This window comes from Puntigrus tetrazona, chromosome 4 (assembly GCF_018831695.1).
Source record: "Puntigrus tetrazona isolate hp1 chromosome 4, ASM1883169v1, whole genome shotgun sequence".
In the NCBI taxonomy this organism is placed as follows: Eukaryota; Metazoa; Chordata; class Actinopteri; order Cypriniformes; family Cyprinidae; genus Puntigrus; species Puntigrus tetrazona.
Window position 1 is genome coordinate 20,826,781 of NC_056702.1, and position 24,892 is coordinate 20,851,672.

Consider the following 24,892-nt stretch of genomic DNA (forward strand, 5'->3'; position numbering starts at 1 on the left):
AAAGACAATGTGCATATTAAAAAGTTTTACCCATGAGAACAGGAAGAAAAAAATTATTAGACAAAAACTAATACAAAACAAAATGATTCTGTTACACATTTTGCAAATCATTTGCTTTCGTGAATAAATACAGCTCCATAAATGCACTTTTTGGGGTAAGATTGCCTTTTAATTTTATCTCGAACTTGGTATATAACCTATTTTATAGTAATAAACAAAATGACCTATTTTGTCATTTTATGGTTAAGTGGAGTACTCAAATTAGACAAATGAGATTCTTAGACTTTTTAGTTCTCACAGAGTGGGTCACATATAACCAAATATTGACATTGATATTGTTTCTTTTCAGTTAGGACTGGTTTTGTGTTTATTGTTGGAACTGATTTATCGATTGAAAGAAACAAGCTGCCGGATACATCGTAAAGATATATGACTGATATCATCATCATCATCTCACTGTCACTGATTTATGATGCAGCTCAAAGCATTACGGGTAGAATTTGTGAATCTATTCTGATTCTTTTAACACAGTTTCACTGATGAATAATCATAATAAACAAAGCCAGGGTAGAGGGGCTGTGTGAATGTATCTGACTGTGTGATGAGGCTCATAGTCAGAGATGGCTATAGAAGGACAGAATTTCTGCGCCTCATCCACAACACTCCGTGTACTCTACGACTGAAGCTACAGGAGGCTTGGCCCTATCTTATTGTGGATGAATGAGAATCTGAAGGACAGTGTACAGACTCCAGGACTGACTATGTCCAAACCAACTATTATAACTTTCCTTCCTTCTGATGCTCTTATATGACACCGATATATACATACACCATACATCCTGGCTCCACTGCACCTCCCAGTAACAGCGTCCACACTCTTTACTCAACACCTGAAGCCAAAAACTAAATCTGTCTGGATGACTATGGGTACGGCTGTTCTGTGGACATTAGTAATCACTCTGTTCCTCTTAGACAGATAAAGCCGCTTGTGTGCTGTATTTGATCCAGAGGATATGATGGGAATCTGATGGAGATAAAATGCATCAAAATCGGGAAATTATGAATCTATTTGGTTTGTTTTTTTTATAATGTATCTGCACTCCTCAGTAGTCTCAGTAGCATGTCAATATGTGCAAATCATTTACGTGGTCAATTTATAACACTTCTATACATCTTTCTTTTACTTTCTAGATTTTTCAGCTTGTTTTCTCAGTGGCTTGGCATTGTGGTGGGGGGTTTGCTCCTGGTCCTGGGAAACTACATCAGGAATGGACTGTGGAAATCACAGATGGCACACAGGATATTGTTATGTCATGGGAAAAAGATTCTGCCCAAGACATGTGGTTTTCTACGGATATTAAATAATTGAGAACCTGCTTCGAGATGAGCAGATCTTTTCAAATCTTCAGCACTTTACCTCTTTCTGAGTTTTACTCTCTGTTTCTGAGCCCTTTCCAGAAATCCTCCAGCTCTGTCTCTCAGCTGACTGGAGAGATCTCTCTAACGCTACTGCAAAGAGTAAGAGAGAATCAAGAGAATGTTGGGTACTTCTGTAGATTCAGGTGGTGCTGAGAGACACTGAACGCTCTAGAGAAAACAGAAAATAAAATAAAAGAAAATAGTAGTTATATATCTTAATTATGACAGATATCTGAGAGAGTGGCAACTGGGCGTGGCAACTACAATTACTTCATTTAACTACCGCTCAGCATACTACCACTAATTTGTAGCTACACCATAGTAGATGACTTTTACCAGCAGTTGTGGAGGAATGCCATTTGTTTAAAATCACTGAAGAGCAACTTACTCAAGTGAGCATGATCAGTACACGTAAAGTCCGGCTTGTTCCTGTGAACTGCTCCTTTAGACAGTTCGCTCATTGAACTGGTTCCAAAAAACTGATCCGCTGGTTTCTGACATGAACAAGCATTTATGTCACCTGAATAATAACCCATCCCGGTTGTCGCCGCTATCAATGAAGCAATATATTATCCGCTATAATATCTAATTTATAGATATTATCTGGACGCAATAGATTCCACCTATGATACTACGACAACACATGTGGATAAAATGCGTGAAGTGGTAGCTATCTATTGTGCGCAGTGCATCCGGTTATCATGGATCACGATTATACTTGCAAATTATGGAAAATCCTGAATCCTGAAAAAGTAAACGAAACCAACTGACATGCGTTAGTTGTATCGAACAAACACTGAAATAAAACTAGAATCAGCATGATGCCTCCAATGGAGAGGGCTTCACAAAACCTTACTAAAGAGTAAAGAGACTCTACCCTCACAAACAATGCTCCATGCTCCATGTCTGGCCTGAGCCTCGCTCTGTTTCTCGGAAAATGCAATCCTCTAGCTGCGAAACTTACATATTGTGCCTTCCTTTAACTCAAATATTTAATTTAATAACAACAATTATGTAATGTATCTGGTTGTTGTTGATTCTATTAATAGTAGGCTGCGTAATCTCGATCAGTCAGCGTTACTGCCAACCTAATACTATTAAGATGGACAGGATGGAAAGACAGCAGCTTGAGGGATTCTTCAAGTTTCTTTGACTTGTCTTGACCGCTTTGCCGAGTGGATCTGCATTGCTGTGGCGACTTGCCGACCGAATCCAATGGGGAAACGCACTGGTTCTGAAACAAACGCCCAGGTGTGATAGTACCTTAGATAAGTAATACAGTGTATTCCTAAATCAGTAAACTGCAAATATTGTCTTAAACAAAGTCTGATAGCTAAAATTTGTAATTTGTGGCTCCTCCGTGATTTTATGTGAAGCTTAATGCAGTCTGCTCAGCCTCTGAGTGTCTATTCAATATCAGCTGACAGAATTCCTGAAAATATCTTCTATTATATATATATATATATATATATATATATATATATATATATATATATATATATATATATATATATTCTCTGTGAGTCTCCTATCACAGCAGGATCTTGCCTGTTCTCTAGTATGATCCCATTTGTCTAGATTTGTTGTTACTGGGGCTAAAATGGATATGATCCTGTGTTTGTAAAGCCCAGCGAAGGCCTCCTCCCTGGGGATCAGCTGATCTCTTGCCCAGTCGTTCCAGTTGTTCTCAGCTCGACTCACTGCAGCCTTTTCCTTGATCTCTATCATCTGTGTGAACTCAGAGCGCTCTTTTTCTCAATGGAGCTGATGAGCTTCCAGTAAGATCCTCCCATTGTCTCACCGCTGTCTGCGCAGAACTTCTGTTAGATACATCACAACTGCTACAGTGAGCTGGGCAGCAGGACTGGTGCTGAGAGTTTGAATTCTTGTGTTCTTATACTGACCTATGAGACTTCATAGCGTCTTTCAGCTGCTGAAGATCTTCCTCTGCTGGATTTCTGCTGGAACCTTCTCCTGTGTCTCCTTCAGCTGCTTGAAAACAAAGCAATAAAAGTACTGTTATACTGTCATGAATGCAATTTTTTTTGTTTTGTTTTAGAAGTCTCCTGAACTCCAACCACTAAACTGTCTCTCGTCCTCGGTGTCCGCTTATTGGAGGTTAGACTGCCATCTAGTGATCATTCATAGTACTTCACACATAACACAGTCCAAGAACACGAAGCAATCCTGGAATTTTTAATCTGACAGCTTTCTTTATAAAAGCCGTAGTGCATTTTTGTGTTTGTACCTGTTTCTCCATCCACTGTGTGGCAGCTGATACAGTGTTGTGTTTTTATGCTCATACATCGTACAAATCACACATATAAACTGTTGATCAGTTTTACAAAAAACTCAGAAGCTTGTCGTGTTGACAGCAGATCTTCTCATGCAGCTGTCCAGTGGCATCAATCACTTTGTGGCACTTATGCGAGTGAAATTCCTCATGATGGTCGAAATGAGTTTGACAATACGATTCCAGACAATCATCAGGCAGGACTTGACGGCTTTTGTTTTTTTCTCTCAGCACAGACGTCACACTGCACGTCTCCAGGTTCGGCGTAAGAGTGAGCGTGGACGTTTCTTCAGTTTTTCCACCGCTTTAGCCAGCAAGTTGTTTTTAGATAAAGCAGGTATTGGAATGAAGGTCGTTCCGTACTCGAGGGCAGCTGTAGGCTCATCATCTGATCCTGCTGATCCCAGCAATCTGTTATACATCCCATACAGAAACTGTGTCCACAGGAATGGTCACTGATCCTTCAGGACATCCAGACACACCAGACACACATGAAATCCTCTTGAGAAAATCGGGCTTCTTGCCATTTTACTCGCACGAAGACAAGTAGCGTAAACATACAGTCAACGGTCTCAGTCACACTTGAGTTTTAGCTTGCCTCTCAGCCAGGAGTTTCCTGCTTCTGAGTGGCAGGCAGGATGGGTGTGTCTGTAAAGTCTCAAATTACAACATGCATGCTGATTTAGCCAGTTTCCAAACACTCTAAGAATACAGTTACAGAGGACAGCCTTTCTGCAAGGCTGAAAACTTCATTTAATGAAAATGTTTAATTTATCATGGAATATTTAGTCATTTCAATGACAAACTGATGATTATTTTCTACATACATGGTTGTAAAGTCTTCTACATACATGGTTGTGAAGCTCTTTTCTATATCCTTGTGTTCTACATTCTTAAGAAAATGTTTCCGCCTGCAGATGTTTATCCATCCACCTTGTCCTTTTCTTTGTATTCTTCACAGTGTCCAATAGGATGGTTCATTGCAATCCTTTCTGCTTGTTTACTTAATATATTGCCACATGTGACATAAATATCACATACACATGTGATGACACAGTTATTGGTGATGAATGCATTACTTATATATATATACTGAACTGCAGTCACTAATTTATAATCAGTAAAATGTCATGCAAATTAATGCTTAGTATTTGGCTTATGGTATGTGGTTTATAAATTTGTATTGCCACTGGGTATTGTTTTTTGCTTTATAGTCAATCACAAAATATATTTTAAAAAGTTTAGTTTATGAAGAACAATCAATTGTTTAAATAATTTCTGTTCAATCTCTTGTGTGACTCATACTCTTTTTAACAGTGACGGTTTCTTTAAAGTTTTTCTATTATTTACATCATTTTAAATAATGGTATTCAACATTTTATGTTTTTTATATACAAAAAGGATTTTAAATGCATTTATAACCTCGGTGACAAAATGTTCTTAATTAAATAATACATCATGCCACTTCAGATGCAGCTGTGTGTACAATTTTAGGAAAAATGGCTAAAATGCTCCTGATAAGAGTGACTTAGCTTGAATATTGAAAAGCTTTATTTTCAACACAGAATATGAAAAATGCCAGCTGCTCATTGAAGTCCTCAAGACATTGTAAGCACGTAATAATACACACTCCTAAAAACATAGTTTAATTATTGTTATGTATGCAATCCAAGAATAATCTTGTATTTTCTGTCAATATAATTTCTCTTTAAGCAACATCAGAATGTCTGTAGTGATGGTAGAGCAAATGTCTTCTCGTCATCAATTTTAGGCTCCCAAACAGAGATGAAGATTGTTTGGATATCCCAGTTGTGTAGATGTGCAGTGTGTAGCTGTTGTTCATGTTCTCAGGCAGGCAAAAACACCAGATGGCATCTAGAACAACTGGTTTCTAAAGTTAGTGTAAGCAACTGACTGGTTGTAAGATGGTTGTAAATCTCTTTTGAGGTCATATACAAAAAGTATCTATACAATCATCTTTGTAGGAAACACTCCACCCTTATGAACAGTTCATTTGACTATAAGGTGACTTTTTAATGTGGGTGGAGTTGTAAAGACTAAGTAACTTGATTCCATGTAAGCTAAATGAAAGTAAAGTTCTTCAATAACCGGAATCTAAACGCCTGTATGTTTTGTGCAGGTCTAAAATTTTGCTAAGCTATGGTGGTAAAACTGGGCTGCTATTTGTATTTGTGCATAGCATTGAATATGGGATTTCTAGACTGATGTTTGTATTTTTGCATATTCTTAAACGACAGACAAAGGTGGTTACTCTGAACTGCGGGAAATGACAATGAGTGATATCATTTGATTTATTCATGTTTGATTTATATATTTTTGCAATAATGCGTTTAAAATCTATTCAAATAAAGGCACTAGTGTAAATTGCTGGATATTGATGAAATTGTGTAGATGCTGTTTATTTTATGACATAAACAAAACAATTGAATGTAACAAGAACAACTGGTTTCTCGCAAGTTAGTGCAAGCAACGGACAAAATGGTTTACAAACAACTCCAGAATTCAACGTAGTTGTTCCATGTTCTTCTTTAAATGCAAATGGAGCACAACCTTTCAAATACAATAAGACTCAAGAGGTCCTCTCCAAGAATGTAGAGGTCTGAAAACAAAGTCTGCTTGATTTAAATGAGTCAATCTTATGTTGCCAACACCAAAAATTTCCTTAATTTGCTCTTATTGAAAAGCTATCAGAATTAGTATGGCTAGTAGAAATGTATGATTTTAGCTTCCAAAAATATTTTTTCTCGCTTAAAAATATAACCTTTAGTACTGAAAAGGCAATTAACCCATTTTATTACGCTTGCAGAATTTATTTCCACAAATCTGGTGGTTCAAATTTGACGCTTTTCACATCCAGAAACTGCAGAAAAAGCAGTAGATCACTGATATTATGATGTCCATCTGCTGTTTCCACTTTTGTTGTCGTGATACATCAGATGTTGTGAGCGTGATGTCTCGAGGCTCTGAGACTAAAAAGATGTAACGAGGGTATATAAAGCTTCTTTAACTTTTTTTTTTTCCGCAAGTTTAGGCGTGAAATTGTTTAAACAATTTGAGGAAGAAAGGTCACTGCATCTAAATTGAATCCCAGTGAGGGGACAGAATGGAGGAGAACTCCAAATCTAAAACAAGTCCTGCAGAAAAACAGAAGAGTCTGGTGCTGATCAGATGCCAAGAAGAGCAGCCTTCAGACTTCAGCTGTGTGTCTCAGAAGCTCCAAACACTCCATACAGTTGTCCACACCTTGCTTATTTGAATGAAGTCATGACTTCTGAAATCAGGTAACAAATGCAGATGCTTTTATTACAAAATTGCTTTGGTAAAGCTTTAAAGATAGGCTTGGATGTAAACTAGTGCTTGAATCAACTGACTCAATAAACAAACTGGTAGTGGTGCTAAAAACCATAATTTTGTTTTGTTTGTTTGTCAGTTATCAGCAGGAAAAGAGTGAGAAAATCTGGCAGCAATCTCCTGGACCCACGCACGCAGTGTCTTGGCAGAAGTTATGACTCTATGAAGTTCACCTTTTCTGCACTCACTGGTGAAACTTAAGACCTCTCTGATACTTTGTTAGCATAAATATCTCCATGTTGACTAAAGATAGTGTGGCTTTGATAGGAAACAACAAAACTTTTGAATTTTACACACATTGTATTCAAAAAACATGACAATGTGATTTGTAGTTTTACTTTTTTTTTTTTTTTCTGATAAAAGTACAAAGAAAATATTTCACACGACTCTGACTTTAATTAGATAATTATATATCATACACATAAGAGATTTGAGATGCCTGTAATTTATCTTATTTAAAAATGTAAAAATCTTGCTGACATTAGTCTCAGAATTGCTTATATTTATACTAGAGTTGGACCGCAAAGACTCTGGGAAACCTTTCTTTTTGCTTTTGTCAGTGAAATGAAATTTCTGTATATAATTTGCTGGTTACTCCGCCTAAAATTTTAATTTTGTTATTCCAAACCCACAAAAGCTTTGTTCATCTTTCGAACACACAATTTAAGATATTTTTGATAACAACAGGGGAAGATTGAGACTGTCCCATTGACCACTGAATATCGACCACTGTCAAGGTCCAGAAAAGTGTGAAAGACATTGTCTGAATGCTTCATCTGCCATCAGTGGTTCAACCATAATATTATGAAGCTACAAGAATATTTTTTTGTACAGGAGGAAAACAAATACTGACTTTATTCAGAGATTCGGAATTGTAATGTCACATAGCACCATCTTGGAATGTACGCGACATTACGTATGCAGTTCTGCGTTAGGTGTAACAACGTGAATTGTTGGCAATTTGACATTCAATGGGACAGTAACAAACCTCACAGTTTTCATCAAAAATCTTAAATTGGGTTTTAAAGATACACAAAGCTTTTTTACATGTTTGAAATAACATGGGTTATGTGATTTAATGACAAATTAAATTGTCATTCTGGGGTGGAGTAATCCTTTAACAAATCAGATTCTTGTTCCTTATTGCATTTCTCAAAATTTCCCAATTATTCTGTATCTAGAGTTGATATATTTAAGAGATGTATTATATATTTTATTATATAGACAAAAATTTTATTGCATTTGTCATAAATATTTTTTTTTCTCAGCAGTGGGTTGGAATACTCCCTGACTAACAAAAAAAACCAAAACGTAAAGTCAGCCAACCAAAAGCTTTGAAGAGAAAGATATTGTTTTTCAAAAAGTCAAAGTTCTGTACAAAACAGCATGAAGAACAAGTATGAGAGAGATTATTTGAGGGAATTGAACTACAAGAGACTCAAACCCTATTTGAACAGTATCTACAATAACAGCTCTACATTTTAGAGGGAGAAAGTGAAGGGGTCAATAAAGAACATGAGGTTTTACAGATGGAGAACACAACTAGAGCACAACACTTAAAAGACACTCCAATCTACTGCAATGACATCTTCAAAGCCTTACCTAAACCAGGATGTGAGGAGAAGGACCAGATCAAGACTGTTCTTACTAAAGGAATCGCTGGAATTGGGAAAACTGTCTCTGTGCAGAAGTTCATTTTGGACTGGGCAGAGGGAAAAGCCAATCAGGATGTAGACTTCATGTTTGTGCTTCCATTTCGAGAGAGGCTGAACTTGGATTAAAGATCACCAGTACAATCTCTTCACAGACTTCTGCTGGACTTTAATCCTGAACTTCAAGATCTGGACTCATAAAAAGACTTATGAGGAGTGTAAAGTTGTGTTCATCTTTTGATAGTTTGGATGAAAACAAAATTGAACTGTTCTTGGACAGTGAGAAAGTTTCTGATGTGACTGAGACTTCATCATTGGGTTTGTTGATTTCAAACCTCCTGAAAGGAGATCTGCTTCACTCTGCTCTCATCTGGATCACCACCAGACCAGCAGCAGCCAATCAGATGCCTCCAAATACATAAACCGTGACAGAAATTCAGGGATTCAATGAGCCTCAGAAGGAGGAATATTTCAGGAAGAGAATCAGTGATAGGAATCAAGCCAGCAGAATCATCTCCATATCAGAAAATCAAGAAGCCTTCACATCATGTGCCACATCCTCGTCTTCTGCTGGATCTCATCCACTGTGCTTCAGAAGCTCCTGGAAGAAGATCTGAGTGAAGACATCCCTCAAACTCTCACTGAAATGTACATTCACTTCCTGCTGATTCAGATCAATAGGAGGAATCAGAAGTTTGAAGAGAAAGATACAGAGAAACTTTGCATTCCAACATAGAAGTGATTGTGAAACTTGCCGAACTGGCCTTTCAAACAGCTGGATGAAGGGCAATGTGATGTTCTATGAGGAGGACCTGATTGAGAGTGGTCATAGATGTCACTGACGCGTCAGTGTATTCTGGGATTTGCACTGAGATCTTTAAGGAGGAAAGTGTGATTCATCAGAGGAAAGTCTACTGCTTTATTCATCTGAGCTTTCAAGAGTTTCTTGGCTGCTTTCTATGTGTTTTAATATTATATAATAAAAAAATGACAACACATTGCAATATTTGGATCAAGTACATAATCTCCATAGGGACACTGTACATAAAGCCCTTCAGAGAGAGGATGGACAGCTGGATCTGTTTTGCGATTTCTGCTGGGTATCTCACTGGAGTCTAATCAGAGACTCTAAAGAATCTACTTTACATACACAGTAAACAGTTCAGAAAGCATCAATAAAAAACCTCACAGTACATGCCAAAAATAGAATAAAGTCTGGCAAATGTCTTTCCAACTGAAAGATCCATCAATTTGTTCCTCTGTCTGCTGGAGATGAAAGATCAGACGCTTTACAAAGAGATTCAAGATTTTCTGAAACACTCAGACAAACACTCAGAGAAATCTCACTCTCGCCAGTGTCTTATCAATCACCTGCATGCCTCTGATCTCAGAGGAGGTGCTGATGAGCTGGACCCAAAGTTAGCACAACACATCAGAGGAGGGCAGAAGAAGACTGATACTCAGCTGTGAACAACTGCAGAAAAGTTCTGTAAGTACTTTTTATTCTTATGAGATTGTTCAAAAAAAAAAAAAAAAAAAATATATTAAGATGAATTAGATCAACACTGAGTTCAATCGCATAAGGCATTTCCGCTGACACAAACTTAATGAACACTCATAATGTCTCTTTTTTTTTTTTAACGACAATACACTAACACATACAAACTCTGTCTGTTTAAGACACAAGATGACTACAGAGGAAGCAATCATGGATTTTTAAAGCACTCTGCACCAATCAGGTCATAGCATCAATCAGGAGCCAATCATACAATATGTATTTGTTTCTTTCAGTCTTGCTGAATGCAATCTCACTGTTCAGAGCTGTGAAATTGTGGTCTCAGCTCTACACTCATTCAAATCTCCTCTAAGAGAGCTGGACCTGAGTAACAACGATCTGCAAGACACAGGAGTGAAGATGCTTTGGGATGGACTAAAGAGTACCAACTGTAAACTGGAGATATTAGGATTGTGTAAGCATAGAACTACAAAATAATAATTATGCATTTGATTCTGACATAGTTATAGTATTTGATAGATCTTGAATTAGTTATAAGTCAATTTAATTAGTTGAATTAGACTTCTTTTAAGGAGATACTACAGGCAGAAACTCCAGATTTTTCATGCACTTCCTGCCAAAATTGAGATTTGGGGCTTTTGGTTTTCCTTAAAATATTTGAAATATTGACTAGTGGAAAGAAAACATCCAAAAGACACTGTTAAGTGTTTGTTCAATAGCTCTTTTTTTCTGTTTTGCATCAATAGATTTTAATTACCATGCATATTTTTAAAGGCTGTTTTTCAAATGAGGTTTCTCTCCTACACAGAGCCATATATCTCCACTTTAGTAATTTCACACACCAGACTTTACATTTTTATACCTGTGTATATCTCAAAGTTTTTTTACAGAGGGTTTTGCATAATTTACTTGATAATATACAATGTTTATGTTTATGTTTTATTACTAATTTGCATACATTGTTCCAGAAATGTATGCAAAATTAGCTTATAATACAACAAATGTTTGCAATTATCAGTGTAATCGAAAATCTATTCACCTACAGTTCCTCGCCTTAATTGTGTTTATAATCATTTGTTAAAATATTTGTTAAAATCATTTGTTAAAATTGTGTTAAAAATCATTTTGTTATATTATCTCAAATGCTAAAGAAAAATGTTTATATTTTGGGTATATTGGTTGAAAATGACAGTGATAATACCAATATTAATTCTAAAATGTTTAAGCTGTTAAAATCTTGTGGTCTTTTATAATTTGAATAGCCATATATTCGTCATCCATAAACTTAAAATACTACCCAGGAGCTTGATCAATCAATCCATTTCCTTTCTCTTTGTAGATTATCTGGTTGTATGGTGACAGAGGTTGGATGTTGTTATCTAGCTTCAGCTCTGACATCAACTCTACACCTGAAAGAGTTGGATTTGAGCTACAATTACCCAGGAGATATAGGAATCAAGCTGCTCTCTGACAGACTGAAGGATCCACACTGCGCGTTGGAAAACTCAAGTGCATGGCATAGTTCTGACAAAAAAAAAAATCCTCCTATAATTCTAGGCTAAAATTTGTAGTCTTACTGGTACACATTTTTATTTGTATTTAAAATTATTTTTTATTTATATTTTATTAATTTTATTTGATTTTGTAGATAAATTGATATTAATGTCTAGTATGTTTTATTTTAATGATCTTGACTTCACTAATATGAATATAATGACATAGCCATTTAAGTAATAATCAGCATCGGTATCAGTATCATTAATGAAAACATTGTAGCTTAAAGGGATAGTTCACCCATAGTCTTACTCACCTTGGAAAGGGGGTGAATGAAGGAGCCTCCTGTGAAGCTAAACCATGCGTTTTTGTAAGATAAATATCCATATTTCAAACATAATAAACACTTTCTCTCACTTCTGCCTACTGTTGAATCCTGTAAGGCTAATTTTCATTTTTGGGGTGAACTATCCCTTTAAAGTATTGGTATCAAAAGTTTGTGATAGCCCTGCCTATTAAAATATTAACTTTCAAAAGATTTGGAGAATGTAAGCAACTGAGACGAAATGTAATATACTGGCATTGTTTATTTTTTTTCTGCAGTGTGGGACCATAATGAAGAATCTAGAATCACTCCCAGGACTGCAAAAATGTAAGTTTGTTTTCAGTTTCCATTTTTTTGTACTCAGTTTTTCCAGGTTTTGATGTCTTTTTGTCTTCAGATTTTTAAGTATCTCACACTGATCCAAAACACAGCACACACAAGCTCTCTTGATGTCTGAGAGCAGAACAGTGACGCATGTCAAAGAGGAGCAACCTATCCCGATCATCCAGAGAGGTTCGAGCACTACGCAGTAGTGTTATGTGTAAAGAGATTCTGACCGGACGCTGTTACTGGGAGACTGAATTCAACGGCAATGGTCATGTTGCTGTTACATATAAAAAAGTCAGCAGAAAAGAAGGGATTGATTGTCTGTTTGGTCTCAATGAACATTCCTGGTGTCTTTTCTGGATTAACTTTAGGCAATGCGTTTGTACTGCCTGGCACGATAATAAGAACACTGATGTATCTGGAATTTGTCCTACCCTGTCTAAAAGAGTAGGAGCATATCTGGATTGGCCGGCTGGGACTCTGTCCTTCTACTGCATCTCTGACACACACACACTCACACACTTACACACGTTCAACACCACATTCACCGAGCCACTATATGCTGGATTCAGGCTTTATCCTAGAGCCTCGGTTTCTCTGTGTCAGGTCGAAAAACCTCGGGTAAGAAATAATCTAGAGCTTGATTCACTCTTAGATAGTATCATGTATCATGACATCTGCTAGGGCTTTACAGCTGAATTGAATTTTATTAATGAGAATCTTTAAACAGTTATAGAACACAACTGCATCAACAACAAAGTGTGTTTTTGATTTTATTTAAATCCGCTTTTTTAAATATTTCTGAGCTTTATAATGTGCATTATGAACCAATTTTTGTTAGTACTGCAATGATTAAATCTCAAATGATGCAAAACCTATTGCCATTATTTTGGATGCTCTCCTTGGTTTTTATTATTGAGAAGGTATGTTTAACATCCTAATGAAATGAATGGAAAGGCTGTGAACAATATATTTCTTGTTTAAATGTTGTGTAAGTTGAAGTATTGTTAAAGATATTTTATCAGTCACTTAAAAAAATATAATTTGCTGTTCATTATACGCCTGGTAAACAACATTTGTGAACAAAGCTGTAATCTGTTAATTTGTAATTGGTTAATGAGCAAATTTGAATTGCTTGTATCATTTCTGTGACTACTTGACTATTGTTCCACAAAAGCAATAAATGCTTTTCCAAAGATTTTACATAAAAGACATTTTTTTATGACAACTCCCACTCATAACAATAATACTTTTGGTAACAGCAGAATGCTTATCACTAACACTTCCTGATATCACAACAGAGTCTTTTGGCTTTCATAAAATATAGAAAATCAAACAGTTTTTAAAAGAGATTTTGTGTAGACATGAGAGGGTCACTGCAAATGTAATAATTACTAAAATAACTTAAAATAATTTAAATATGTGTAATTTATCATAAAATACGGTGGTTGAAAACTCTTTCAAGTATCTTAAAATTACTACACAAAAGACACAAGAATGTTACAGTAAGAATAATATCCAAAATGGTGAAATATTTTCTCCCAAGATGGTGAATTTTTCTACGAGCTGACGCAAAAGAACTCCAAAAGAAATAAAATAATGTCAAGACATTAACACATGGGCAGTGCGTATAATGACTTTGTTGTTTTTGAATTGTAATATTTTATTGTATATAATAATATATTCATAATATATTAAGTTTCTTCACAATACGGCGATATCTTTCATAATTTAAGTATATTGATTTCCTGTTGAAAAGGTTCTCATTTAGTGAGTTATTTCTTTTAAATGGTTTTTAATAAATACAAAAATAACCACAAATGTATTAATTCATTTAAATGCTGACATTGTGGACCATGCCAGGCCAGCAGATCCTTTGTGAAAAAGGAGACTGAATACACACCTATTGTGATTTTTTTTCCACAATACCACAAAGAAATACATACATCAGTGTTGCCAAGACCAAGAAATATTTCCAGCCCAATGACAACTTAAAACCTGCCCAAATGGAATGAAAACTAGCTCTGATTTTTGCAGTGTCAGATGTACACACACACACACACTGTTACAGTTTTTGTCTTTTTCTCTTAACCATGTTATAACACATGTATTTTTTACACAATCTTAAACAATTAACAAGAACATGTCCTCGTTGATATTTCCTGAGCCTAGTCAGATGTAATGTATGTGTATCTACAATCTCCCAGGGTGGTTTTGTTTTAGACTTTGTGCTCTCTTCTCCACTCTTCTCAGGTAGTACTGAATAGATTTCAGCAGTAAAGAGAGAAAGCATCCATGGTGATGGTTTAAATTCATGGCAGCAGATGTTTTTTCTTTGCATGTAAGCTCGAATCCTCATTATATTTAGCAAAGACTTCTGCTCTAGCCTGTTCCAGTAGCTTGTTTGGTATCAGTGACAGTTGAATGGCAAAGCAAGAAAACTCAATGTAAAGTTGCCAACATCTTCATCGTCATCCTCTTTATTGTTCCATTTCAGAGTGTGAATTATTCTGCACTTTTGCTCTGCTTTTCCTACATTTCCTTTGAATAGGTGGAAAAAAGGAAGCTCATAAATTCTTGGCTTATTTGAAGACAGAATATGAGTCGATGACAGGAATTTGAGAGCCTCTAATGTCACACCTCTGACTCTGTTTATTGTTTTGTCTCGTGCCACGTAATGCGGTTATCTGTGCCCTGCCTTCCCTTTGTGGTGTTTAATTGTGTAATTGTCTTCAGCCGTGTCTCACACTTTCTGTGTATTTAAGCTCCTGTGTTTTGTGTTCACCTTGTCGGATCATCAATGTTACAATGTTGCAACGTTACAACGTTACAAAGTTACTCTGTTTTGTTCCTTGAGTCCTTTTCGTGGGTTTTGTTCTACCTGCATTTTGTACATTTTTGGATTAAATCTATTTAAGTTTATTTGTGTTTTCGAGTCTCGAAGCCGTTCCTTCTCCCGAGAAACTACGGGAAATCCTGACAGGATGATCCAACCATAAAAGTAAAGCGGCGCGATTTCCCCTTTTGTTTATTTTGGTTTTGTTTTTCGCGGATTCCCCTACAACGACTTCAAATTTCTCATCCTCCTGCTGGAGCAGGAGGATCGCTCGAGGGCTATACTAAGGACTTCCCTCGCCTCGCGAACGACTACGCTCCCGGACGGCTTTTTGTGCTCGATCTACTTCCGAGGACTGAACACCACCACACGAGCAAAGTTCAACCGAACGGCCCTCGAGAGAGCGTCGCCGCTTACATCGAGTGGGTGCTGGTGTCGCAATTCGTCCGATGACTCTGCTGCGCTGGAGGACAACGACACCAGCCCCACTCCAGATCCAGAACTCCAGCCCATCATCTCCCCGTGTCTGTTCAGAGGGGCGCGAGTCGCCCAGTCTAGGACGCATCATGGAACTATCGCTGAGGAGAGCGACAGAGCGTGGAGGAGCGCCACCGACCCGGAGCCGACCGCGCACAGACCAGGTGCGCGTGAGCGGGCAACAGAGCTTGCCGCGGGTGGAGACAGCCGACAGCGAGAGTGCGGAGTGGAGCTCCCACCCACTGCACATCGGTTGAAGATGAGGTGATCATCCAACTGGGGCTGCTGGATCTAGCAAGAGGAGCTGGATGATGTGGACTTAGACTGGGCACCTCCCGTAGTATCCTGGAGTTGCTGGTCCCGCCCAGCCGTCCTGTTGTTAGCCCGCTGGTCCCGCCCAGCCGCCCTGTTAGCCTTTCTCAGGAATGTACCCCAGAGACTGTTCCCTGTGCGCTCCCGAGTCCCAGTGCCCGCGCCCGAGCGCTCCCGAGTCCCAGTGCCCAGTGCCCGCGGCCCCGAGCGCTCCCGAGTCCCAGTGCCCGCGCTCGAAGCGCTCCTCGAAGTCCCAGTGGCCGCGCTCCAGCGCCCCCGAGTTCCGCCTGCGCTCGAGCGCTCCTCCAGTGCCCGCGCCTTGTGCGCTCCTCCAGTGCCCGCGCGCGGCGCGCTCCAGTTTTCCCACCCTCCCACCCTGGTCATACAACGACACGATGGATCCCAGCAGCCCCTGCGCCATCCTCAGCTCTCCATCATGAGCTCACCACGGGTCTGCCGGTCACCCATCACCGTCGGGGTGGACGATCCTCGCCTCACCGCCCCGCCTCGAGTCCCGGACTCCTCCTCGGCTCGTAGACCCGTCGGCTCCCCCTGGGCTTCTAGCTCCCTCCTCTCCACCGTGGTCCGTCAGTCCACCAGCTCCACAAGGCTCCATCGTCCCTCCGGCTCCGCCTTGGTCTGTCGTCGACCATCCATCGCCCTCGGGATTCCTCTCTCCGGCTTCACCTCGTCCCTCCTTCCCTCTGGCTCTATCAGGCTCATCCTTCCCTCCGGCTTCACCTCAGTCCTCAGTCGCTCTGGCTCCGCCCGCGTCCTTCCTGTCCCCGTCTCCGAATCAGTCGCAAAAGCCTGCGGCGTCACCTTGGTCCTCCAGCGCCTCAACGTCACCCTGGCTCTTCGGCTCTCCGCTTCGGCCTCAGTCTCCTGCACCACCTGCTCCGCCGTCGGTCGGACCCATGGAGTCGATGGCCGCTCCTCCTCCATGACTCCTCCGTCGGCGCCACCGTGGACCACCATGGCTGGGCTCTGGATCTCCTCCTGCTCCGGACTCCTCCTGTGTCCTCCTGGCTCCTCCCCTCCTTCTGTGACCCCCTGGACTCCTGTCTGCTGGCCCCCTCCTGGGGGCCGTCCTCCACCAGAACCTCCTCCCAAGATCCGGTATCCCCAGTTCTGAGTTGTTTTTTTTTGTTGTTACTTTAGGTTAAGTGAGGACGCACCTTCTGGGAGGGGGCATTATGTCACACCTCTGGACTCTGTTTATTGTTTTGTCTCGTGCCACGTGTTATCTGTGCCCTGCCTTCCCTTTGTGTTTAATTGTGTAATTGTCTTCAGCCGTGTCTCGTTAATTTCCCTGTGTATTTAAGCCCTGTGTTTTGTGTTCACCTTGTCGGATCATCAATGTTACAATGTTGCAACGTTACAACGTTACAAAGTTACTCTGTTTTGTTCCCGAGCTCCTTTTCGTGGTTTTTGTTCTACCTGCCTTTTGTACATTTATTTTAGCCATTTTTGGATTAAATCTATTTAAGTTTATTTGTATTTTCGAGTCTCGAGCGTTCCTTCTCTCCCGAGAAACCACAGAAATCGTGACACTCTAACTGTTTAATGTTATCTGGAAGTCTCTTCCTAATCTCTTTTGATAGCTCCAGCAAGTAGCCCCTGCATCTGCATTTCAGCTTGGTCACTTATTCCCTTGGCTTCTAAGAAAGCAATATGGAACTGCACCCCAAAGTCTACAGCATCAAGTGGAAAAAGATTCTCATCAGAAAGGTTAAACTCCACAATGTCTTGCCAGCTCTGGAATGTCATCGGCATACCAATGTGCTCAAGAAGGGACAGGTGAAATGTTAGAAGATCTGTTAAAAGATCAGGTTTATCAAGTCGAAAGATTTGATTAAGTCTGTTTAACTACAAAACAATTGGTTGGAGGATTTTTAGGTAGATCAGGTTAGTAGTGTCACTGTACATTTGGTACAGCAATTCTGCAGCATAGCTTCTCTCACTGTCTTCTGTTAGCTGGAAATGCAACTTAAGCTCCTTGTGTCAGACAGTTGCAGTATCTTCAGAGAGCTTTCATCTACATTCATGGTTTTGTACAGTTCAAAATATTTTTGCATTTGAAAACCAACACAGAAAAACACTGCACAGAGCTGAAGAGAATGGCACACACATTTTAGGTAGACAATATGAGGATTGCGGACACAAAATTTCTTTAGCACTGAGTTATGTTTCCCACACGTTGTGTTACAGCCATCAGTTGCAAGAACGATGCTATTCAATTGTTGTCATCCAGGAATTTGAACGAAGCATTTGCTATGGTCAATAAATCACAAATATCTATATTTACCATTCCTGCAAAAGTTCTAATGATTTTTGAGAGCTTCTTGCTGTAATATTTGATAACTATGCATAGTTGTTTTCTGGTTGTGACGTCAGTGCTCTCATTAACAATAAGAGAGTGTTGTCCACTTCCTATATCCTCCAGAAGGTCTTCATGCACTACTGGTCCTATCACTGAATTAATTAGATGTAAACTAATACCTTTCTTGGAAATTTCTTCCACAACACTTCATAAATGATCAACAGTTAAAGGTGCTTGAGTGGTACGCAACATGCGCAGCCAGCTTCAACTCTGCTTCCTTCAAAGCAACATTACTTAACTAACATTTTATGTTGATTGGTAAATCTTAATTATTGCCCTGATGATGGAAATGGTAATTATCACTGCTCTAGCTCTTTTCTTAAGGCCACTTCACTAATTTGTGAAGTTCAATTATGTTTTGCAGCACGTCAGAAATATAATCTTTGTTTTTTCTGATTGAAACAGGAAGCCATTGCTGGATAATTTCATGTTCATAAATACCCTGGAGTGCTCAAAATTATGCATATAAATGGGAATACACTTATTTTACTCAAAAGATTTTCTAGGGGTGCCAATAATTGTGACCAATGTATATTTGAGAGAAAACATTTATTTCATAATGATATTTCCCCTTATTCTAAATTCTTATTATCCAATGAAAGGTTAGATTTTTGTGAATTCTGTAAATAAAAAATCAAAAGGATTAACAATGCAGATTAATTTTCAAAGCATTCTTTGATCATATTTCACTACTATTGAAACACATATAAAATAGGGTACTTGGAAAACTTTAACAGAGACATCTGGGTATTTAATAAAATTGCCCCTCAACAATTCAACTAGTCTTTAATTTAAGCTGTTATATGTTTCTCCAAAGCAATGCACAGTGAGCCACTTGTTCTGCGCTCAAGTAACAGACTTATTGCAAGTTATCGCAAACACTTTTTTCCATTTGTTGCTGCTAAGGGTGGTAAACACTTTTTTCATGATAAAAACAATGTTGTGTTAGTACTTCTTCCTAAAGTCATATCGGAAATATTATTATACGACTAAAAGAGGACCATATGAGAACATTCGGATAACGTCCCAAATGTCTTCATCGTAACGTTGCCAACTAGGCCATGTGTCAGCCCACTTGTTTGGTGAGCAATGTTCACACTTCCTCAAATGAACAGCACTTACAGCAATCGCACAAGAGATCTAATAAACCCAAACATGACAAGTATGCACACACCATAAGTCATGATTCGATATATAATTACATATCAAAAAAGAAACAGTTCATGTAAATTCACTAACCAAGCACTCTATTTATACGCCAAATTACAGCTGCATACAGTAACTGCAGACTTTAACAGATATATGTAGATTAAGGGTTATTAACAGGGTAAGTGAACAGGACAAATACAGATAGTAAGAATAATTTTTTGCCAATGCCATCGAAAAGACCAAAAAAATAAAGCTAAATTAAGAATTGTTTAACGTGCGAGCTAAGAACAAGCAGCTACATCACTTTGTTGTTGGAATTAAGCCTTACTCTACATCGCTACTTTCCGCATTGATTGATGTTTTAAGCAGGTCTAATTGCTATGTGGAGACGTTGAGGTCGGGTACTTGTGCTTGATTTTCTGTCTGATCTCCCAGCCTGTTCTTCTGCCCTGCAAAATAAAGAGAAAACTAAAATAATAATACCATAAAAAAGACATAAAATGTGTATGTATTCCATAGTACTCTTTAAGCTTTACATTTAGTATATACGAGATCTGATGTCACTGAAGCACACATTTTCCATGATTCTTCTTTTTGAAATCCATTAATGTTATAGAAATTTTTGTCTTGAATTCTTCTGAGTTCTGAAGCAAGAATCTCAGTAATGTCTCTGTACCTCCTCATGTCCTCCACCATCTTCTGCATGTGTTCCTCTATTTCGCTCATCCGCTGTAGCAGCTGTCTATCTTTCACCGTTTCCCTCAATTCCTCAAATAATTTAGGATAATCCACGTTTGCTTTCTCAATAATGTCTTCTGGTTTCGTCGCGGTTTGGTCTTTACTACGTTTCTCTGTATCTTTCTTAATCATCTGATCAGCAGCTGTATGTTTCATTGTATCTGTTCTTTCTTCTCCGCCTGTTTCATTTTTCTCAAAAACACTCTCTATCCCTTTGCCGCTGTTTTGCTTGTGTCTTTTCACTGTTAAGGGTTTTGTTTTAAACCCTTTAAATTTAGTTTTTCTTGCCATTTTGTTCAAGTTCTCTTCCTGTGGCTCCTTGTGTTGTTTCTGGCTCTGTATCTTCATCTGTTCTTCCCGAAGTTGGATTTTTCTGTTTCTTCATATGCTTTTGATCTTCATTCTTGTTTTTCTCCAAATGGCATTTATATTTTATTTGTTCCGTATTTACAGTGGCCCCAGACTCTGTCTTTTTTCCTCTGTTTTGTCTTTTTCACTCATTTTTCCTTTGGCCTTTTCCTCCTCTAGTTTATCTTTATATTCTTGAATTTCAGACTCATATTTAGTTCTAATGGCCTCCATCTGTAGTCTGACCTCCTCTTCTCTTCTCTTGTACTGTTGAATGAGTCTGACGGCTCTCTCTGCCTCGTGGAACATTTTGTCATTGTAGAAAGTGTCAGTATTTTTCACAATCATCTCATCAATCTTTTCTAAGAGATTCACAACCTGAGCAGGATCTTTTTCTTTATTATTGAACACATGATATCTTCCTCCGCAGTCATGGATCAGTTGCTGGAGTTGTGTATCCTTAATGTTGTCTTCAATACTTTTTGCAAGGCAATCTCCCCGTGTAAACACCACCATAGTGTAGGTCTCTGCTTTTTGTCCGAAGGTCAACTTGATCAACTGAACGGTTTCTCTTTCTTCTTGCGTGAATGGGCCGACAGCGATCACAAGCAGAAACACATGTGGTCCAGGAACTGAAAGTTCGATGCATCTCATGATCTCCTGCTGGATCTCGTCATTGCTGAAGGTTGTGTCGAAGAGTCCTGGTGTGTCCACCACGGTCACTGATCGCCCACAGACATCTCCACTCGCTCTTTGGCACTTCTTAGTTACAGATGTCATGCAGCACTCTGACTTAAACGCATCACGCCCCAGGATGGTGTTTCCTGTTGCACTCTTCCCTACTCCGGTTTTTCCAACTAATACAATCCTTACATCATTGGAGCTCTTCTCAGTACCAGTGATGGCTGTCAATAACAAAAACAAATGTTTTCAATGCTAAATGCGATTAGAAATGTTGTAACCAGGGTTTAAAATTAACCTAAATGCCGGTAAAGTTGTAACATCACTAGTCAATTTGGCAGGTTACTTTTTGTAAAATTTTTTTGGTCAATATTGCACACCCCTAGTACTGAACAAAATGGTTGCTTCCAGTTGCTTAAAAAAATTTACAATTTCAAAAAACTATTGGGCATAAAACTGATAATTTCTGTGCAAAACAATCTTACTTCTGGGTTTGTATAAGTTTAATTGTTCTTCACAACATAGGTTCTTCGTCACTCTTTATCTCCACACAGACAGCACACCTCCAGGAGCTCAAGAATAACATGAGATGAAATCATGTGTGTTACGCTCCCTTTAAAATTTAGTAGCCAAATTGGCCAAATGTTAATTTCAATCCCTGTTTGTAACATATAAGGTCAGATGCTTTTTTTGCATAAAAAATGGGTCTTATATTTACCAGTATATCTACACTGGTGGTTAAAATTAAACAAGCTACTAAAGACATAGGACATGTACACACTACAGTAAAATTTGTAAGTTTACACTTTGATCCTTAAAAGGTTATAAAGCCCCAGACTACTTTTTGATTTTTGCAAAGATGATTGTTGCACATCGTCTAAGACAATACTAGCATCCGATAATTTTAACTGTTGTAGAAAACTGGTGAATTTTAATATTTTAAAATCTACATCTACAATTTGTGACATGGCAGTGGACTATAGTACATCGATGACGCATCTGTGTGTATTTAATTATTCATGAGACTTTGCTTTAAACTTCATCAGAATAATGTGAAAACACAGGCGATGTAAAACTGTTTATGGGATAATGGTAGCTTAAATCTGTTGACATGGCATTTGTTTCGAGGCAGATGACATGTTTAGACATTAATGAAACGGATCACAAATATCAGTCAAACTGGCTATAAATTAATTCATACTCCTCCAAGCAGAAACAAGCAGTTCACACCAAACTCTGTCAACACGATTTAGGATCGATTGAACGATTTCCGTTTGGGGTGGTTTGGGGTGATTAATGTGTTTGTTCATTCTATGATGCCAATCGCATAAATGTGAATATTATGAGTCAAAGTTATAGTGCCACCAACTGGCAGCAGGAATTGTGTCGTTTTAAAATGCTTTAAATATTGTCAAAACATGGCTGATTGACGGGGACATTGATATACAAAACATTGTTGTTACGGCAACGTGTCAAAATTGTGTCAAGCTGGAAAATGTTCTGATTTACAATCACGCTTATAGATCATTTAAATATATTTAAGTATTTAAGTATATTATATATTTAAATAATTTTAAGACTGGCTACTGTAATACCCGCAAATACCAAAAAGTTAGTCCGAATTTGTACATGAAAATCGAAAAACTCGAAACTTAGACGAAGTTAATAAAACTAGTCTCAGTTTAAGAATTGGTTCACTTTTAAATGACAATTTCCTGATAATTTACCCACCGTATGACGTTTACATAATTCTTTCTTCAGTCAAAAAGAATGTAAGGCTCTTGATAAAAACATTCCATGTAGTGAACTTCAATGGACTCTACACGGTTGAAGGTCAAAATTAAAGTTTCAAAAGGCAATAAACAAAAATTTCAATTTTCTATTTGGTGCTTCTGCTAAACCTTAGAGAAGGATTAAGAAAAGGATGATTTTTTTTACCCTTGGATGTTTGGCAAACTGTGTCTGTTTCCTTAACAGACTGTAATTCTTCAGGAATCTTAAAAAAATGGCCTCCATTTTCCTCCAACATCTTCTCAATGCTATCCAGAAGTTTCTGCACCTGGAGCTGACCCCCTTTCTTCTGTAGATGGTGGATTGGCTGTCTGCAGGTCTGTAAAAGAGACTCCACCACATTGCTGCCAACATCATAGCTGTCAGTGCTCAAGTACTCCATTTGATTCTCACACATAAAGACCGCAATCATATACTCCAAGGAACCTACGCCAAAAATGATGTTTATGAGTTTTAGAGCTTCACTATCCTGCTCTGTAAATGTGCCAGGCTTAAGGACCAGCAGCAGGACATGAGGTCCAGGGTAAGCCAGTCGGAAACATTTCCTCACATCTTCTTCCTCAGAGGAGAGAGCAAGATCAAGTAGATCTGGAGTATTGATGACTATCAGACGTGTCTTTGACACCAATCCAGCATGCATTTCAAACAAATGATCAGAGGATGGTGTCTCTGAGAACACCTGCCGACCCAGGAGTGTGTTCCCACAGGAGGCTTTGACATCATTGTGTGACCCCAGCAGTAATATTCTCCTCTCTTTCTTGAAAAAAACTGTAATTACAAAAATAACCATGTAAACGTTAGTTGTTTTTTTTAGCTTTTTTTTACTAATTTAGTCTTCATGTTTTAAGATTTGTTATGTGTTTATTATGTGACTATTTGTGTTGACCTGATCTCAACAGAAAGAGAAAGTAAATGAGGAATCCATCTCCAAGAAAAACATAAAACCAAACAACCACAACCACGAAAAAAAAATCAAGTCTTTGCTTTATCTATTGTTGCTGAGAGTATAAAATCACTAAAATTATGTTACTCAAATAAGTACTATGATCGTATTACGAAATTTTGAAAGTACACCCAACAATAAAAAAAAAGAAAAACACTCAAATGTAAAACTCACAGCTCGTAGCAGATTTATATTTGAAGTCACTTCTTCGGAATGTCGTTGAACTTTTCTGATGTTCCACTGTTACGAAAATATCAACTTCGAAATTTAATGTACATTAAACTACAAAACCTTGTCTTAATCTGCAATAATTCAATCACAGTCACTTTATTCTCAGACATTATAGTAGGGTAAGTATGTGTTTATTTCAATGTATCCATATATAAATAGTTACCACGTTGTCTGGATGGTCTGCTACGGTTGTCCATCTTAACCCAATTGTCACTTCTTACGATGAGGCAAACGAAACTGCTACAGCTGTGTTCACTACTATTAATGCGTGTGTGTTAATTAAAACTTGTTTGCTTTACAGTAAACCTCAGAAACTGGTCAGACTGATTAGATGTACATTCCATACAACTCCCTACATCATGATCGTACCAATACAACGTAATCTGTCGAACTTGTCACAATTAAATACACGTGAAATAAAAATTTAATCAATCTGAAGTTTAGTTCAATACATAGTACAATATCTTACAGTAAGCACCTATATTCAGTGAAAATAAAGAGCTTGAATTGTTTTGGTATGACGAAAAGATTCAGCAGCAGGAATGCATTCTCTGCTGGCAAACAAGCATGCAAATAAACATCTTTCCATATGCCAATCATAAAAC

General features: G+C 38.2%; 2 protein-coding genes across 2 annotated transcripts in view; both read right to left on the reverse strand.

Moving 5' to 3' along the window:
• LOC122342952 (NACHT, LRR and PYD domains-containing protein 3-like) overlaps positions 1–24,892 on the reverse strand; it is a 924,523-nt gene that overhangs the window by 258,402 nt on the left and 641,229 nt on the right. The gene's annotated exons all lie outside the window — the stretch shown is intronic.
• On the reverse strand, positions 20,741–23,753 carry LOC122342279 (GTPase IMAP family member 4-like). The gene is made up of 2 exons (XM_043236077.1): positions 23,261–23,753; positions 20,741–21,546 (listed from the first exon to the last, which is right to left on the reverse strand). The coding sequence occupies exons 1-2, from the start codon at positions 23,751–23,753 to the stop codon at positions 20,741–20,743; spliced, it is 1,299 nt and encodes a 432-aa protein (XP_043092012.1).